The 20,241-nt window shown below is 28.5% G+C and overlaps 1 protein-coding gene across 10 annotated transcripts in view; it reads left to right on the forward strand.

The window, feature by feature from the left end:
• Window positions 1-20,241, forward strand: part of LOC129905836 (mitogen-activated protein kinase-binding protein 1) — a 438,084-nt gene that overhangs the window by 358,154 nt on the left and 59,689 nt on the right. Inside the window, exon 1 of one of the 10 annotated variants that reach the window (XM_055981431.1) lies at window positions 13,158-13,315. The exons of 7 other annotated variants lie outside the window; for them this stretch is intronic. In XM_055981431.1, coding sequence (XP_055837406.1) covers window positions 13,250-13,315 — 66 coding nt within the window. In that variant the 5' untranslated portion in view covers window positions 13,158-13,249. Of the gene's footprint in view, window positions 1-13,157; window positions 13,316-20,241 lie in introns of those variants that run through there. 2 more of the 10 variants (XM_055981434.1, XM_055981436.1) reach the window with 2 other exon arrangements.

Genomic DNA, 20,241 nt, shown 5'->3' on the forward strand with positions numbered 1-20,241 from the left:
AAATCCGACGTTTCGAGTGTGTTTACACTCTTCTTCAGGGCAAATAGAAGATCTGATTGTGAAGGACTTAGTAATATTTATAGTCAGTTTGTTCAAAGGATAAATTTAGCTTAAGTATTATTTAATGGTAAATTTAAATTTAGGTTTAGTTTTTAAACTTAACTTGATTTTGTAGATTATATTAGATAAGAAATTTTGAATTTCTTATCAAATTGATTTGAAAATTTTTTATATTTTGAAATTTCAATGATTAAAAACGTCTTTTTCAAGACTTTTAATTTTTGAATTTTGAAATATTTAAGCAAAAAAAACCAAAAAACAAAACAAAGATTAAGAAGATCTTAAGATTAATTTCTTTAGATTAAATAGAATGTAAGTAAATTGGATTTTTGTTGTAATAAGCATTTTTAATTGATTTTAAAAAAATTTTTAGCCCTGAAGAAGAGTGTAAACACACTCGAAACGTCGGATTTATAAATTAGATAAAGCTAAGTAAAGACCTCAAGCCCACATAGGATTAAATATTTAATTCAACAAAGGTCACGAAGTAAGAATAATTTGGTATAAGACATTTCAAATGCAATTCATTTTATGAAATTTGTTTTACCTTAATATTTTTTTAGTGATGGGCAAAAAGAGGCCAAAATAAAGATAATTTTTTTAAGAATTTTATATATGAAAAGACATTTCTTTGTGTATCCTGCTAGATCCCGCAATTATTGTTATTTATATGAAATTTGAACGCCTTACCTAACAAGTTCTTAACAGTTCAGCTGCAGAATACTGCAGTTGCGCGAATTTTCAGCACATAGAAAATTTAATATATTTGCATAATTAATATTAAAAAAATTATAATCAGACTTTTTTCTCCCGAAATCAACTAGTTTTGTATATTGGGCATTGAAAAAAAAATTTTTTTTTGTAAAAAAATTTATTTCGTAAAAAAATTTTTTTCTAACAAAAACAACTGATTTTAGTAATTTGCATGTTATAAAATAAAAAAAAAAACTAAAAAAATAATTTTGGCTACTTAGATTGTTGAAATACCTCTATAATTATAATTTTTTTAAAAAAAAACTCACTAGCAAGACTTTAGGCAAACACCGGTTTTTTGTGCAGCTAATACCATGTACTAAGCAAGTATGAATAAATTTTTGGGTGAGGATAATGCAAACAAAAAAAAATAACTGATCTCAAAGTTGGATTTTGTGATCAATTGAGGTGAAATTGAGTCTTAAAGGTGCTTTGGCTACTCCGTTGTGATTAGTGTATTTTAAATTGTTATTGAAGATTTTGTGTTATTTTTATTAAATATAATATAGGAGCATATACATTTAAGTAAAATCTCAATTCATATGATGTTCAATGCTTTGCTATTGTGCTTAAAAGTTGAAAAATCGTGTTTTTTTTTTGTTAATTTTTACATTAAGAGGGGAAAATTTAAAATTATTCCGCATTATTCCAATGGAAGACTGTATGTATTTTAAGGCTTGATATATTAGCTTTCTTTTTACATTTTAAGTGGCTGCGCATAGGTGCGACAACCATAATTTTTTTTTCAATTTTCGAACAAGCTTCCCAGAAAAATAACCACTATGGAAATAATCAAAAACAAAATTATAAGGATTGTAATGTTAATTTGAAGCGTCTTTTGTGTCGATTTGTTGCCATTAACAGGATTATTAAATAAACTTTATTCCGGTTTTTTAAAAACTATTTTCGAGATTTTAAGACAGCAAATTTTTGATGTTTAGGTGTCTAAATTTAAAATTTAATTCCCTGCACCACCAAATGCTAACTTAATGCTTACAGGGCCATCTCATTTTTGTTTTCAGACACATTAAACTCCCAACCAACTCTATGTGTTAAATATCAAAGACCATTTTTGATAGTGGCACTGTTAAAGCCAAGGTTATCGAGAATAGCCAAAAAATAATAATCTAATAAGAAAGTAGTTTCCTTAATTTTTTAATTTTCTCAAAAGCTAGAAGGCACAGGAACATATGGTTTTTTGTGTTTGATAATGAATGAATTGAGACAGTTAGATTTATTATTCAATTTTGTATCGACATCCACAGTCTTAAAAAAAATAGTGTTCTATGTGTTTTTTGAAACCTTTTTTTCCCAAATTTTGACTTTGAAATCCGTTATTTCAAAAACTATTTATTAAAATAACTTGATTTAAAAATAAGAATTCTATACAAAATTTTGGCTTTTGAAAAAGGTATCATTCATAACTGTAAGTGTTGCCATCGTTTTTAAATATTTTTTTCTTAATTTTAAATAATTTTTTAGAAAATCGCTAGATGAGCAATTTGTCACACTGTGCGCCGGCTTCAGCTCTCATAAGTCTCAATGCCAGCTGTTCTTACCTCTTCCTGCAATTTTGAATCAAATCTATAATGGGTAAAAAAATTAGCTTTTCAAAACATACAATTTTAGAAAATGAGACGTTCTTCTAGAAAACAAATATTTAAGCCTAAAATGTTATTGAAATATTTAAATAACTTTACGGATTTAAATTAAATTGCTCTAGAGAAAATACCTATGTTTGTATATCATGTATTTACCTATGTAAAATAAAAAAAAAAATTTTTCAGTGTATACGATTATTCACGATTATGAAAAGCAATATTCTCCTACGAGCATTGTAGGAACAGTTTAACTTTTGTATGCTAATTAAAAATGCTGTGCTGCCACGCGCTGAAAAAGTTAATTTTCCCAGGTTATGAAAACAAAATGTTAAAAAAAAAAATTGTTCCTATACACAATGTCATACAGCATGTTTTTCTACCAACCGCAGAATTAGCCTCTGGTAATATTCATGGTTAACATTAAAAGTCCAAGTTTTACGTTTAAAAAAATATACCTACATCACATTCCTGCACAAATATAAGACCTTCCTTGAAATTACCCTGCGGCATTAAGAGCTTTCAGAGTTTTTGTTTTAATTTAAAGCATTTTCGTTCTATTTTTTTTGAATGAAAATTATTATGAAAGAGAAAAAAATCCTTCCAGTAAGAGAACAATAGGTTCGTTTTTTTTTTCTTTTTTTTTGTGTATTTCTTAAAGAATCCTCGAATAGCAAAAACGTCAAAATCTTTGTTACTTTGAAACAAAAAACCATAGAACTATAAGCAATTGCTGCGTTTTAGTTTTTTCCTTATAGTAAGTAAACTAATACAATGAAAAGCATTTTTTTCTTTCAATTTTCATCTCTGAAAGAAGAAAAAACTATTCATCTTTTTATTTTTTCTTAGATGATGACAGAACAGTTTTAACATCTTGTTAGGACAATATGTTCCCTATTGTCATGTCACACAAATAGGTCACGCAAGTTTTTGCTTCTTTTTCCTTTTCAATAAGCCAAACAAAACAATACAAAAAAAATGCCTGAAAAGGGAAAATATCTTATTATTGTACTGCAGCATTCCTAAAGCTCTAAACTGTCACAATTTTTTTTTCAGTTTTTTTTTCACAAAAGGAAGTCGATTCAACAACTTGAATGCATTTTAATAGAAAATATAAATTAAAATAGAAACAACCGTGTTAATCTTTTATCCATAAAATGTTGCAAATAGCTTTAACATTCAACGATGCAACCAATTTTGGTGATTTAATGATCAGTAGAGGAAAAAAAATATACAGAAATTCAAGTGAATGCAAGCTTTTCTATGGTTTGCTTTTGAAAAGTTTCACTTTTCACACTTAAACGGTAAATATGTGCAAGTGACGATTTACACTCAGGTGTAAAGAAAACCACCCAATGGAAGTAAGGTCTCTTTGTACATATGCATTAAACTTTTTTGATTTAAAAAATAAGAAATAATGTCCAGATTTTGGAAAAATGGTAGAGCATCTGCTTTTTATATTTATAATTTTAAATAGTGTACATTTAGCCCATTCACCTTAACTGGAAAACCTACGTTATTTAACCCTCCCAAAACCGTATAAAGCACAAAGTAAGAGTTGTCAAACCTTTTATTTCGATAGTATGGCTAAGACTGCGTACTTATATTTTGGTTAATTTACTTATTTCCCTTGGACTCTTAATGCAAACCAGACGCTTTTAATCGATCTTGTGAATGTTCTGAATCAATATTCAGTACTTCCTGCGTTCATTCATTCAGCCAATTGGCTTATTTGTCAAGAGTGCAGATGGTTGGTTGGCTATTTTCACTATTAGCTTGTATATTTGTTCTTCTGAATCCTCAGATATTTTATATATTTTATATTTATTTTATTTTATTTTATTTTATTTTATTTTATTTTATTTTATTTTATGTTATTTTATTTTATTTTATTTTATTTTATTTTATTTTATTTTCATTTTATTTTATTTTATTTTATTTTATTTTATTTTTTATTTTATTTTATTTTTTATTTTATTTTATTTTATTTTATTTTATTTTATTTTATTTTATTTTATTTTTTATTTTATTTTATTTTATTTTATTTTATTTTATTTTATTTTATTATATTTTATTTTATTTTATTTATTTTATTTTATTTTATTTTATTTTATTTTATTTTATTATATTTTATTATATTTTATTTTATTTTATTTTATTTTATTTTATTTTATTTTATTTTATTTTATTTTATTTTATTTTATTTTATTTTATTTTATTTTATTTTATTTTATTTTTTATTTTATTTTGTTTTATTTTATTTTATTTTATTTTATTTTATTTTATTTTTTATTTTATTTTATTTTATTTTATTTTATTTTATTTTATTTTATTTTATTTTATTTTATTTTATTTTATTTTATTTTATTTTATTTTATTTTATTTTATTTTATTTTATTTTATTTATTTCCTTGTTGTTGTCTTATGATGATATGTTGGGTTGATGCGCTGCGGTAGGGGCTATTTGCAAATTTTCAAGATCCTTTATTGATTCCAAGTATAAGAAGTTTGTTTTGCATGTTTTTGTAAGCCTAACAAAGGCTTGGGCTTGTGACTTTGCCTTTTTTGTTCTGCAACATGAGTAGTATCTTAAAATCTGTGAATTTTTCGTCAAGTTTTTCATAATACGAGTTTCAAGCTATGAGTAAACTTTTACACCTGAGTATCGAAAGAAAAATGAAACTTACAACATTTGAGAAACCCACAATAGCAAAAATGTATCGTTTAGATAAAAAAAAAAGTATCTGCACTGCATTGAATGGATAGTAGACAAGTTTCGAAGGCAAGCATTCGTTAAGAATAAAATTTAAACATTCATATGTCTGTAAAGTGGCGTTCAGTGGCAGCAGCAACAACAGCAACAACTACTACTGCTAATGGCGGTTTGTTCAAGTCAAGCACAATCTCCACATTCAGAGCCGTTTTTGGTTCGGGGGTTAAACTTTTGGCCCGTTCGGCTAGATACAAGTTGCATGTTAATTTCCGTCTTTGAATTTTCCATGAACTGGAAACTGAACGCCATGCCGCCACCGACACAGTAGTTGTATTATATTAAATAGAAAAAAGATATAAAAGTCAGTTTTTTTTTCTATACAAGCATAGAATAATAAGAAAAACAACACTACATTTATCTCTTCTCGCTGTAAGTTGTTACTTGAAGTGTTTATTGTTTTGTATCCAAAAAAGAGATATACTCTCGAGCTGAGTTGAGCTCAACCGGAAAAAATTATTGTACATTTCCAACGACTAGATGTCTCTGAAGTCGAATGAAAACAAAAACAAAAAAAATGTTGACAGGCGGGCGGATAGCGATATACTTACCGCTCACATCCACAAGTCACTTGTTCACCTCCTTCGGTATGTCTGTCAGATAAAACATTTTATCTATTCTTTGCCTTACCGCAGTTTTGGTAGATTTTTTTTTTTTTTTTTTTTTTTGTAACTTCAAATAGCTTCAGACACTGACGTGACTGAAATAATTTCAAACTTTTTGTATTTTTTGGATGGATTTGTTCCGACTGTCTTGCGGATTAAAGATCGCAGAGACCGACTCGGGGCGTAGCGGTATTATATGGCCGTATGGTCGGGTCGCAGCCAGACAGTAGTGATGGCGGTGAAGTAGAAAATCTTGACGATTAAGTTCCTTTTTTTTTTTTTTGTAGGTAGGTATATTGTTTCTGTAATGCAGGAGGCAAAAATTGAATTTGGATGCAAACAAAAAGACCATTGTTGCATGGGAAGGTGTTGAGAATTGTTTCAGATGTTTGAAACTTGATAGGGCATTGTTAAAGGTTGAAATAAGTTGTTGCATGTCTAGTTTAGTCGTGTTTAGCATTTTAAAAATAGATAATATTTAATTTCATTTAAAACAAAACTTGGGAGAAATTATTTATTAATCTAGCAGTTAGTGTTTTTCGTGCGTTAGAAGCCATATTTATAAGGGCACGTCTAATGTTTGAAGTTATAAAAATCTCAAACACTAATTACTCAAAATGCTTAGATGCGAATTTATTTTTCGGGAAAATCTTTTTATTTAAAAAACTGACCTTTGATGAATAGATATATTAGAATTATTTTTTGAACGGTTCATTTCTCTTTACTTTTCGTTTCCATTAAATAAAGTCCTAGTCTTTTTTTTTTTGAAGTCAAAGAGAAATAAACAAAGAATAGTTCGAAAAAATGTGTTTATTTTTTATTTTGCTTTGAAAAAAACCCTGTTTTGTTAAATTCAAATTGTAATATTTTTCAATCTAACTTCAACTTTGCAAATTTTTATACCTTTTTGAAAACTGCAATATCAAGATAATTTTTTTAAAATAATAAACCAGTGTTACACCGTACAAATTTTTTTCGGCGTGTTACTCTGAAATAAAAGTATAAGAAATTGAGTTTTTAAATAATTTGAAACTGTTAATTAATTTGCAGCAAAATGGGATACGAAATAAAAAAAAATTTTTCAAAACATTTTTTTAATTAAATTTTGAAATATTTGAGCGAAACAAAAAAACCTATAGCAAAAAACGAATTGAGAATCCATTATGATTAAAATGTTAAAGATATATGTAGCTATTAGCATTTTTATAGAAAAAATTTCTATCGCAACCAATTTAGAAAATATTAGCTTGTTTTCGTTCAGTGTATTTTAAATTTCATCATCTTATGTTTTCGTTCACCACAGCCAAGAATGAATGAATTTTTTTTAATTTCTTTTTTTTTATAATTTTCTACAATAATTGACTAAAACCATAAGCACTTAAAAATTTCTTTGAAAAAAATATTGAAATTCGTTTTTCGATGCAAAATGAAAAAAAAAAAAAAAAATATTTTATGAAAAATTTTAAACACCTGTGGTATAAAAAAAATCTATAGGAACGTAGGTGGTTAACTTTTTTAAAAATATGCGCGTCCAAAGGGGATTGCAGAATGGTAACAGTTTTTATCAAATCTAGAGTTACTAGGAAGTTATTGGTATTAAAGTGCAAAAAAGCCCATTAATTTAATAAATTATTTTAACTGTATAATCTTAAGTTTTTTTTTCACATTGCTGCGACAAATGCATGGATTCCATCAGTTTTTTTGATCAGTCATATTTTAAAATAATTCTTCTAATACATAACCATAAAAAAAAATTATAACCTTTGAATAGTGGCTATAAAAAAGTAATTTAACTTTTTTTTTTAATGCAACGGTACCTGTCATTGAACTGTTTTTTTTTTTTAACTCTAAATTTCCCTCAAACGACTTATTAAATTTTATTAAAATTTTTTATACAAAAGCATTTAGGTATATAATCATAGTATAAATCAAAAATACAATTTTGAAGAAATGCATTTTTAAATTTTTGAAAAAATGTTGAATTTTTTTTTTTTGTTAAAAAATTAAATTTTCGAAAACAGGTCATTAGATTCTTTTGAAATTTTGGTTTAAGGCGTTGATCTATATTAACTACAATACTGCATACCAACTTTAATTTATTTAGAATTATAAAATAAAAAAAAATAGGCACTTCTAGGAATCGAACCTGGGACTCCCGCGTGCGAGCCGAATACTCATCGAATATTTTGCACCTCTAGGGTTTTGAAATTGCCGCTCAGGATCGCCGCTCAGACGCTCAGCCGCTCAGGACGTGGCCGTAGCCTAAGTCAAAATTCCCTTTTAACTCGAACAAATTCTTTAGATTCTTGGACTATTTTCAGCCTTTTTAAAATAAAGTAATTTTATAAAGGATTGAATACTCCAGCGAATTTGCATGCCTATTACCGATTTGTGTCGGTTTTTCAAAAGCTCTCATTTCCTTTGTCGTATCGCTGTTCGCATTCCATAACTTTTTGAAGCGATAACTTCTTTAGTACCGTAGTGATTTGAAACAAGATGAAACGAAAAAGCGACAGGAAAAATCAATTGATTATAACTTTTTTGTTTTAATAGATACATTAATGAAATTTATACTGTAGATAGTTAATTAAGTAAATCATAATTGTACAAAATTTCAATTAATTTCATACTCCAAATTCCGAGATAGCGGTGAAAAGATGTTCTTTTTCTAGACACGTTATATCTTTTGATCTAGAGCACATAATGGATGCGGAAAAAAATAATTTAACTTTATAAATCATGCTGATAGTATAATCTTTCATTTGATCTACAAGTTACTCAATATTAAATTTAAAAAAAACTTGAAAAATACCTCAAAACACATGTTGAGATCTATTAATTGCCAATGACCAGCAACCAGTGTAGGTAGTAGGTACCGTAATCTCAGTTTGAAATTTCTACATGGTTGGCTTTAAAAAAATTGTAACTTTTTTCTAGATGTCATACAAATATGATTGAAACATCTTATACAGGGTGTCTCACAAGTAATGGATCAAAAAAAATATGCTGATAGGCCAACTTTAGGGCTCTCAGAATTTGGTAACTTGTTCATCCCAAATCCTTACGGTTTTCGATTTAATGCAGTTTTCGTGAAATTTCGAAAAATCCCGACTTTACAACAGTATTTTGCTTCCTCCGCTCATAATTGATTTTTGTTTTTTAAAATTCTTTCACTAAAAGATTGCCTTATAATAAGAAATAATTTATTAATCAAAATATTTCACATTTCATACTCCATTTTGTTGCAAATTAATTAACAGTTCCATGTTTTATAAAAACTCAATTTCTTTCTTTTATTTCAGAGCAACACCCTGAAAAAAAATTGTATGGTGTGGCACTGGTTTATTATTTTGAAAACTTGTCGTGTTATTGCAGTTTTCAAAAATGTATAAAAATTCCCAAAGTTGAAATTAGAACGAAAGATATTACAATTTGAATGCAAAAAAACAGACGTTTTCAGAGAAAAATAACAAACAAAAATCGAGGCTTTTGTTCAAAAAGAAATAAACAAACAACAGTCGAGAAAATGTGTTTATTTGTCTTTGTTATTTTTCTCTGAAAAGCTCTGTTTTGTTGCTTTTAAATTGTAATATCTTCAGTTCTAACTTCAACTTTGGAAACTTTTATACATTTTTGAAAACTGCAATAACACGGCAAGTTTTCAAAATAATAAACCAGTGCCACACCATACAAATTTTTTTCAGGGTGTTGCTCTGAAAGAAAAGAAAGAAATTGAGTTTTTATAAAACATGGAACTGTTAATTAATTTGCAGCAAAATGGCGTATGAAATGCGAAATATTTTGATTAATTAATTATTTCATATTATCAGGCAATGTTTTAGTGAAAGAATTGTAAAAAACAAAAATCAATTATGAGTGGAGGAAGCAAAATACTGTTGCAAAGTCGGGATTTTTCGAAATTTCACAAAAACTGCATTAAATCGAAAACCGTAAGGATTTGGGATGAAGAAGTTACCAAATTCTGAGAGCCCTAAAGTTGGCCTATCAGCATATTTTGTTTGATCCATTACTTTTGGGACACCCTGTATATTTAAGCTTAAATAATAAGCAGATGATATAAAATTAATTATAGGTTGTCATATAAAATAATCGACTTTAAGGTGATCGTAGCAAAAAAAGATTGATTTTTTCGTTTTTTTTTTTCAAGAAAAATGATTTTTTAAGGTTCACTTCTACCAAGTGTGAATTGCACACATGACTTTTTTTTTGCAATACATCCTGAACAATTTTTTGTTTGTTTTCAATGTTTTATCGGTCTAAAAAATTAATGTTTCTATATTTATTAAAATAAAGGACTCACAGTTTTTGCCAGAACCAGATGCCTTTCACTTTTCATGTGAAATTTAGTTATCCACTTAAAAAAAATTCTCGATCAGCGTCTGGTTTTTTTTCCATAATCTACAGCCTTGGCCAAAAGTATTAGTCATTATCCCTCTAACTCGATTTTTTTAAAAACTCCCTCTAACTCGAACTAATTACCTATGACATCCCGTAAATGTTTGACTTAGAAGGAGTCGACTGTATATGATTTGCTTCAGCTCTACTTCACATAACCACGTGCTTTTTTCGTCAAGTTAATATTCATTAATTTATTTAAAAAATATTGCATGAAAAATTGAGAACCAAATTATATTCAAGGAAAGTTCATTCGTCTTTGCACTCAAAATTATAACACATTTTAAAGGTTCATAATATAATTTTATAATAACTTTTTCTGAAGATTAAAATGAAAAAAAAAATAATAATAATCTCAAAATTTTAAACTTATAATCTTTGAGGAGTAACGATTTAATTTTAAAGAATTAAGAAAAGATACAAAAAAATAAAAGGCTACAACTCGTAAAAATTAATTCGTATCCAACTATAATGACATCTAATATAAATCGCTATACAAAATCCACAAAGCGTAAAATGTCTTCATTACATTTTTTATTCAACAAAACGCTACTTCTTCAACTTTTATGCTTTGTTTCATTCTCAACTTAGACAATAAATTTTCCTCTCCATTAATAAAATCATCATAAATTGTATTGCTTCAATAATACCTACCTACAATGTATTAAAATCAAAAAAATCTTGTCTCTTTTTATTTAGTAGATATACTACTTTCGAAATCTTTCCATCTTTATAAAATGCAGTAATTAATCGCCACATTAGTCAAAACGACAAAGAAATGTTAGAAAAAAATAAAAAATAATAACTAAAAAACAACTTTTCTTAATTTATTTTTTTTTTCCTTTTTCTTGGTGTTGAACACCAACCTTTTCTTCACCTGCTGTTTTTCCTCATTAAACTCTAGCAGAGTGTAGATAGAGAACGGTTTTTTTTTTTTCATTGACAAATTAAACGACAAAATAAACAAACAACTCACTTTTAACTCAATTGAATGGCGACGAATTAACGACGGACAACGACGACAACGAAACGAAAACCCTGTCAATAATATCTATTAAAAGAAATTCCAAAATGAAAAGTATATACAACAAATTCACCTTTAGAGCTTGAAAATTATAATAATTATATTATGACCAAACTTGATTTGAAGATAAAAAGATACAAAAAGTCTGCTTGCAATTCATCTCCTCCCTCGCTTGTGTGCTTCGTCGTCGTGCGTTGTTGTCGACAAAAATCGTCGTCGTCGTCGTCATTGTCCGACGACGACGCACGTCGCGCTGTCATGATTTTTAATTCTTCCTTTCCAACTTCCAAACTCCACATAGGCCTGTCAACACTGCTTTTATGTATTACTGAGAGAGCAGCTCACCTGTGCTGCATGTGCTTGCTAAGAATCAACTTCCAACTCTAACAACAACAAAAAAATAACACACCTTTCTACGTGATTTGAAAAATATTCGAACAGAAAGCAACAAAAATGAAAAAAAAATAAAATAAATACAAAAATTGAATAATAAATAACTTTAAAAACTACCTACAAACTTAACAAAACAACAGAGAGACAACAAAAAAAAAACCCCAAGAAAAAAAAATACCTGCCTCCGTCTTCGGATTGAGATTGGATTGGGCTTGGGCAGCAGCAGCAGCTCGCTCACTGTCTTAAGTCAAACCTGGTATTCAGTTTGAAAGAAGTCGTGAAATTAATCGTAAGCTTCGCTTTAATATAAAAATAATATAATCGTCTCTGACCGTGCGTTCGATGATTACCCGTGTCTTGAGAAAAGGAAAAAAAAAATCAATCGAGCGGCATGTTAATTGCGTCAGGCTACTGTCGAATCGAAATTTTATTGAATTTACTGCATTAGATACAAAAAGTATCTCATAGATACAAATGTATCTCATAGATACAAAAGTATCTAAATCTCAGTTTTAACGAATTTTAACGAAAATACATAGAATTTGATTTTTTTTTTTGTAATTTATATGTCACGAAAAGTATCTTAAGTGTCACGAGAAAAGTATCTTTAAGTGAAAGAGTGGTTCCCTCCTGTTCACCCTTACTCTCCTACCTTGTCTTCTTGATTAAAATATAATTAATTAAAGTCGGAATTGCTCAAAAAGATACCCGCTACAGATCTGCCATCACACAATTTCCACCAAGTTTAACAAGAAAGTTTTGTTGTTGTTGTTGTTTGTCACGTCAAAAAAAAAAATCAACATAAATAATATCTTAATCGAGACAACAACGAAAATAAGATACAAATGAAAGTTTTCATATCTTTCTCTTCGGGCGGCCAAAATAACACCTTGCACATCTCGGTGTGGTGCGACAGACGATGATGATGATTGCAACCGAGTTGCAGCTACTTTTTATGGTGGTATGCTGAGACGATGTTGGCGGTGGTGATGGTGGCATTGTTTTTTAGTTGCAGCAACCTAAAAGAAATAAGAAAACAAACCTGATTATCATCTTGAAGATACACATCCCAAATAGTGTGGTGGTGGTGCAACATTCATTCGAAAAAAAAAGGAAAAGTTATTTGTTTAAAAGAAAAGAAGAGAAAGATTAAAAAAAAAGTAATTTTCTTCGTGTTTTTTTTTTGTATTATTCTACGGCATTCGCTATTTGTGTTTTTTTTTTTTGCTTTTATCTGAAATTATCTGGATGGTAAAATGCAATAAGTTAATGCACAATATCTTAAAAAAAAAAAAAAATATTCATCATCGTCTTTATTATCATTATCGTCGTATGTATCTTCTCTATGTAAATATGCGGCAAAAAAATCATCCTAGCGAAGAAAGTTGTTTCAAATTAGCCCTGAAGGCAGTATAATTGTGTTTGTTGTTGCATTTGAAAGTGAAAAAAAAAATAAATAATTTGCAACGTTTTTTTTTTGCATGTGTGTCCTTAAATTGTTTAAAAAAAAAAACTTATTCATTGTGGAAAAGTTATGTGAATAATTTCCTAAAAGTGTTGAATATAAAATAGATACATACAACAAAAAAATCTATTCAATTGAAGAATTTATTATTTTTTTTAATACAAAATGTTTGCACCAAGAAATTCATCACCTGTACCTTTGTATAGCAACGAAGATGTAGCAGCATATCAGGTATGAAATAATGATGATGATGATGATGAACTTAAAAATGTATCTTACGGATATTGCAGTCATTAGTATTTCGTAGAAATGTTTTTTTTTTCAAATTTTTGTTTTTGTATTTCAATATAATCATTGAACTATACAAGTTAAATAGAATAACAAAATTTTAATTAACAAGCTCGTTTTGATCGTTTTCAAATAGAATGGGGCATGGTGACGATATGCAAATATAAATATGACCTCATATTTGTTTGTTTTAAAGTTGTTTTTTTTTTTTTTATTTAATTTATTATTTTTTCATTTAAGTGGAGTTGATAGAATTATTGTAGGGTTACCACTTAGATAGTTTTCAAAACCTAAAAAAATATGTGTACAAAATAATTGTAATCACAAGACAAATTAAAGCAGCTAATTTAATTAAAACATAATCGGAACTAAGATCGAAATTTTTTTTTAAAGTAGGTACTATTCGGGAGAAATCCCTTCAAGAGACGAATTTCAAGTTTTTTTCTTTATATTTTGAAATTACCTAAAAATGAATTCTCAAATAACAGTTTAAATAATAAAAAGTTTACAAAAAAAAAATAATAAAATAAAATTGCAGAAAAACATATTGGAACATTTAAGGCATATTATTCATAATGTTTATAGATAAGTTCTTACACGTTTTACACGAATCATTGGCTTTTTGGGACCAATTGCAGATTTTACTGCCTCTTCGAAAAAAACACACTTTCACCAAAATTTTTTTATAAAAACTCTTTATTCTTGCTTTCTTTCCCAAAATCAATGTTTTTACCAAATTTCATTAGGGTTACCCATCACTTTTGTTTTCACTCAAAAAAAAACACCCTTTTAACCATTATATTTGTTTCTTATCTTAAAAGTAACATAATTACTAAATTTCAATAGGGTACCACTAATATTACTCAAGTGTTACACACTTTTTCAAATATAGTTCTATTTTCTTTACTTAAAAAATACCCTTTCACATAAAAAAAATGTATAGACTTACATTATTCGTAATTCCCATGCGAAAGAGAACATATTTAATGAATTTTGTAAGGGTACCATTTATACCATTGATTTTATCGGTCTTGTCGCGGATTTTTCCCTATTTCCCAAAAAAAACACCCTTTAACCTAAAATATTTGTATAGACTGTTCGGGTTCTTGGTTTCTGTTATAAATGAAAAAATTTTACCAATTTTCATTGGTGTAACAATTTTTTCCTAGTTTTTGTGGTACTAATTCCGAATTTCATCATTTCGTAAAAAAAAACACCCTTTCACTCAAGATAATTTTGTACCCTTTATAGATTCTTCAAAACATTTACACCATACACCTAGTTTTAAAAATTAATAAAATTTAAGTCAGCTGTTATGATACCTTCCTTACACACAACTTTACCCATCAAAAAAACACCCTTTCGCCAAAAATAATTTTAAGAACTTTATGAATCCTTTGTCCCTATTTTATCTAAAAAATTCATCCCGAATTTCATCAGTGTAGCATGTTTTTCACATGGGTTCCGGTTATATTTTACTTGTTGAAGTCAAAAAACAAGCACCCTTGTTTTTAATCGGCAATAACTTTTCTTAGAGCAATCGTATTGACTTTATTTTTATGTCATTAGATTCAGCATCAAAAAATCGACAAACAATATATTTTTGACCTTCACCTCCTCCCTCTTGTCCGCGAAAAAACACTCTTCCACCCAAATTTTTTTTATAAACTTTTTTTGTACTTGGTTCTAATCCCAAAAGCAAAATTTTTGCCAAGTTTCATGAGTGTAATAATTTTTTTTTTATGTCTTGATTTTATGTACCTACTATTTTACCTGTACTAAATAGCATGAAAAGTAAAATACAACCAAAAAATTCATGCATGTCCTGACTAAATCCCTGGTCCTAGAAAAATTGTTTATACCTTTTTGAAAACGTTGTTTAATGTAGACAAGTCTATATCAAAAAAATGGTTTCATAAGTCAACACATATGTACCTATTTCAAATGATAAAAAAAACTTAAACCCTCTTGGGGCGCCATCTAGTGTCAAAATAAAGATCTAAAAAAATTAGAGGATTTTTTTTTATTATTTCACTTGAATATTCTTTAAATATTAGTTTTTCTAGTGTGGGAAACTAATAGCGAAATAAATATGTGTTAATAACGAAGAAAAAGCACTCCAGCGTTAACTCGTACAGAAAAAGTGACTAAAGTTTCAAAAGGATCGGTGTAGTAATTTTTAAGTTATAACGAGCACCAACTTTGAAAACATGAGTTGTGGGGAAAACTCTTTGAACTTTTGAGAACTACTATAAAACGTTCATAAATAAAATTAAAAAAAAAACTCATAATTTCGTCAAATTTCCTCCAGTTTAATACAAATTACTTAGAATTCAATTAAAAATTAATACTTTACACCCCCGTTGAATAAATTATATCGAACGTTTAACGTTTGATCTACAAACAAACATACAAACATCGTTTGACCCTTTGCAATTTTGCAAAAATTTGCAACAAATCAACGAGTTTGAACCATCATTCAATGTAAAGAAGTAAAGTTATTGTCCGATACGAGATCATAACAATCGTTGAAAAAAAGAAGAATAGGTACTTTGCAAAAATAAAAATAAAAACATATAAAAATTGAATCGAAAAAAATATTTTCATTGACATATAAATTTATTACGTATACGCCACAGTGATCATTTTTCTATATAGTTTATAAAATAGACTGCATTTTTCGCATAGAATCGTCTTTAAACTTGATGTTTTTTTTAAGATTTTCTAAACTCAAACAACGTAGATTTTATCAAAATTCATTTTTTTTTCTCGATCTCAAATGAATCAAATGGCAACATTGATTAAATAAAGTGGAAGCACGATTCAATTATCTTAACATGAACAATGAACTTTCAATGAAAAAAAATGTTAGATACAAAAAAAAACACTCTACCATTATTTATATGGACGGGAATTTTGTTATGTGAGATTTTTCAGGTTCCAAATTGGGTGTTATAATCATGTTGATGGTATCCGACAGTTGGTTTATGAATGAGAGTTGAAGGATTATTTTAATTAGATTTAAAAAATTGGCTCTCTGCTTGTTATGGAGGATACACCTACTTAAAAAAAAAATTAAAAATGAAAAAAAGCTTTAATGCTGACTTAATAACATAGATAAAGCACTACATCATCTATCTAATTTTATAAGTTGGACATGAAAGAGTGAGAGATTTAAGAATATGAATAGAATTATTTTTATTATTTTTTTTGTTATATATGTTCAACTGCAAACAATGGATGATTAAATTTAATTAAGTTTATTTAAACACAAAAGAACAAAAACCAGATCTCTATCTATGATGTTGGTTGTTTAATGGAGCATTTTAGCAATCATTAAAACAACAATTGAAGAAATTTTTCGCACAATTTTTTGCAAATTTTTCGGAAGCCTAATTTTCTGAAGTCTTTACGTAAATTAAAATCACAGTAGGTGGTCAAATATTGCGGTCATTATTTTTTATTTTTGGAATTTTAATTTTTAATGTAATACAATCTAAAATTGTGTCTCGAAGCAGAACGCGTTTCCATCCACGCGTGCCTATCCACTTTTCTCGGCATCGTAAAATTTATTGCTTAGACCAAAAATGATTGCAAAAATTGCATCAATCGAAAAGTAGAACTTTAGCTGTTCTATTTTGGATTCAACACGTATTTTTCTTATTAAATTTTCGTCAAAAATTGTCAATTTTAGCCAAAAATTGAAAACGGAGCCCATGATTTGTCAAAGATATAAAAATTTTGATCTGGAAAAGATTTTAACCGTAAAACTGTTTTCTACCTGCTGCGAAATTTGTAAAAGATATTTATATTTCTACAAGCTTTACCCTGACTAGTTTTTCGACTTGAATAGCATCTCAATTATATCACACCTTCGAGACCGACCTTCACCTTGCTTATAACAAACTATATTAAGCATTGAAAAATTAATTCGCAACACACAAAAAATCCAGCTGTTTTGATAAATTTTATCGAAGCAGGTAAAAATGCGAGACAGTATTTTAAGGCAAAAATTGATTTTTTGTATTCGAATAAAAGTTAAAAAAAAAAATCCGCGAAGATTGATCACACACCCACAATGATATCATTTGTTTTATGTTGAAGATTCTGGTGATTTCATGGGTTTCAATAATTCGTCTTCGATTTAATCTGACATTGAATAATTGTATGTATGACCTTTTTATTTGTTTTTTGAAAAATCCATTAAGTATCTCTGTTAAATAAGGTTCGATTTTATTCTTTCACATAAAAAAAAATAATATAAATTAATATGTGCTTACATATATTACTTCATTATAGTTCAAAATATTGGACTTTTGAAACTAGTATTCAATTAAAATTAAAAGTTGCTGTCATTCCACTTTTCATTTCAACAACAGAAGAAAATACTTAATATAATATCAAATAAACTATTTTTTAATAGATTTAATTTACCTTTATAAGAAAATGGATGATTTAATTCATTAAAACAAAACTGATTCATACAAGTAGTTAATTGTTTTCAATGTAATTTTTTTGCATTCTTTTGTATCTTTGAGTAGATACAAAAAATTGTAATGCTTTGTTTTATTGTGTGTTATTGAATAAATATGTACCTAGTACTTTAACTTTCTGGATTTTGCTTTAAAATAAGAAGCCAATTTAGTTGAACCAATCAATTTCTTTCATCAAATAAGCCGTCTTATTAGATCTTTACAACTTTTATATTTTTTTATAAGTTTTTCAGCACTGTTCAATTATCTGTAGAGAATTAAACGAACAAATAAATAGCGACGCTAGGTCATGTCGATCCCTTTCAAACATAACCGTAATTGCTCAGAGATTGTGTTTTATGACATACATCTGTGAGCAATATGGTTGTGATTGAGGATGTATTGTATCTTGCGTCGCTATCTTATATTTACATTTATTGTTATTTTAGGATTTTAAGAAAACTAGAGATAAGGTAATTTAAGTAGATTAAGACAAATACATTTATATTTGTAAAATAGATATAAGACATACATAGCTATAGAGTAGAATAGATTTACTTGAATAAATGAGAATACTTATTACCACCAGATTGATCGGTTGTGTTTTCGTTATACTGCAGTTGTCGGTTTTTTCATGGTGACCCCTAGTGTTTTATCGAGCACACAATATTAATAAAAAAAAAAAAAAAATGTTCTAAAGTGCGTGTAGTCAAAGTTTAATAAGGAACAAGTCCTTATAAGTTCGTGTTTTGTTTCTTTCTTCTCTAAGTGTTCCGCGTATAAATTAAAAATATGTCTCTTGTAAAACTCCAATATATTATCGGGCAACATATTTTAAGCTTAAAAAGGGAAATGCTTGAGGCCAGCCTTGAGGAGAGAAGGAAGCAATTAACTGAATGGAAACTACAACTGGACCACTGGGATTGGCTGTTTGAGGAAACCGACTCAGACTTACGAGCCAGTGGTAACATGCAATACCTTAGGACGGACTGCGCTGCAAAGGTAAGAAACAATATACAATCGGGTAAGAACCTTTGGAGTAAATTAAATGAGGCTTCAAAATTAAGTAAGGTGTCGAGCAAAGTGATTAGTAGGTTCAAACGAGCCATTAAAAACTTTGAGAAAGTTTTGGAGGACTTCCTAACAGGCACTGAAGGCTTAAGTTCTCTTCTTAGGGCAAGAGATTGCGCCGAACAGTTATCTGATGAATATGTGTCAGAAACTGGATCGGAGGATGAGACAACAGAACACCTCAAATTATTAATTAAAAAATCCGAAAGAGTTCTTACTAATTCAGTTGGGGATTATTCTTCTTTTAGAAACATCCTAAGTATTTCAGATACATATCTCTCATATATGCGAGAAGAAAAAAGGAAACTAATTCCTTTAGAGGAAATTGCACCTCAAGGGCCATTACTGAGGAACTGTACCTTTGGTAAAAGAAGCGGGAACTTTACATCCAATTGCCCTTCTATAGAAACTTCTGACACAGCTTCAAATGAAGAGTGTGAAAATACAAACTTTACGTTTGGTTCCAAAACGCAACTCTCGAATGTTCGAGAAGAGTGTATGTTGTGGAAACCCCTTGTAGAGTGTTCTTCTCAAGAGTCAGTAGAAAATGATTTTGACTTGAAAAATCCTGAAAAAGCTACAGAAGAAAAGCGTTTTGTTTTCGAAACCCGCCAAACCAAGCTCTCAAATATTGCAGAAGTTCAAAGGAAAAAGGTTCCTTTGGAGGATAGCTTATCTCAAGTTTTAAAAGCCCATCAAGAAAAAAAGCCTATTTTAAAGGCATCTTTACCTTCAATCGATAATTGCGCTATGGGATGTGATTCCTTTCATTTCACTCATCAATGTGCCAAATTTATTAAATTGAGCTACAAGAAAAAGTTGAAGAAGTTAATCGCAAATAAACTTTGTTTTAAATGTTTGAAAGGCAAACATTTAAGCAAAAGTTGTGGCGAAGGTTCCTGTGATATTTGCAATGGCAATCACAATACTTTGCTTCATGCAGAAAAAAAGATTCCTAGTACCGAAACTGAGATTATCCTTAGTGATTCGTCAGTTGAAGCAGAGCACTTATTTTCGAGCGAAGCATGTTCTTACGAAGAACAACATGACGTGAATCTTCAAACTAATAAAAAACTTGTATCTTCCAAAGCGGAGGAACATGATGTGACCCTTGATGGTCCTTTGGTGAATGAAACGCCAATTTTCAGTAAAGAAGTAAACAGGATCCTTAGTGATCCAATCGAAATTAAAGTTCTACCAATTTTGAACTATGAAGATTCCGATAAGGAAGAAATTGAAGAAGTCGAAAGGGTAGATTCTCTATTGATTTGTTCTAAAACAGAACAAAGTATGATCTTTGGTAATACAAGTGACACTCAAGATCTA

This window comes from Episyrphus balteatus, chromosome 1 (genome assembly GCF_945859705.1).
Source record: "Episyrphus balteatus chromosome 1, idEpiBalt1.1, whole genome shotgun sequence".
NCBI lineage: Eukaryota > Metazoa > Arthropoda > Insecta > Diptera > Syrphidae > Episyrphus > Episyrphus balteatus.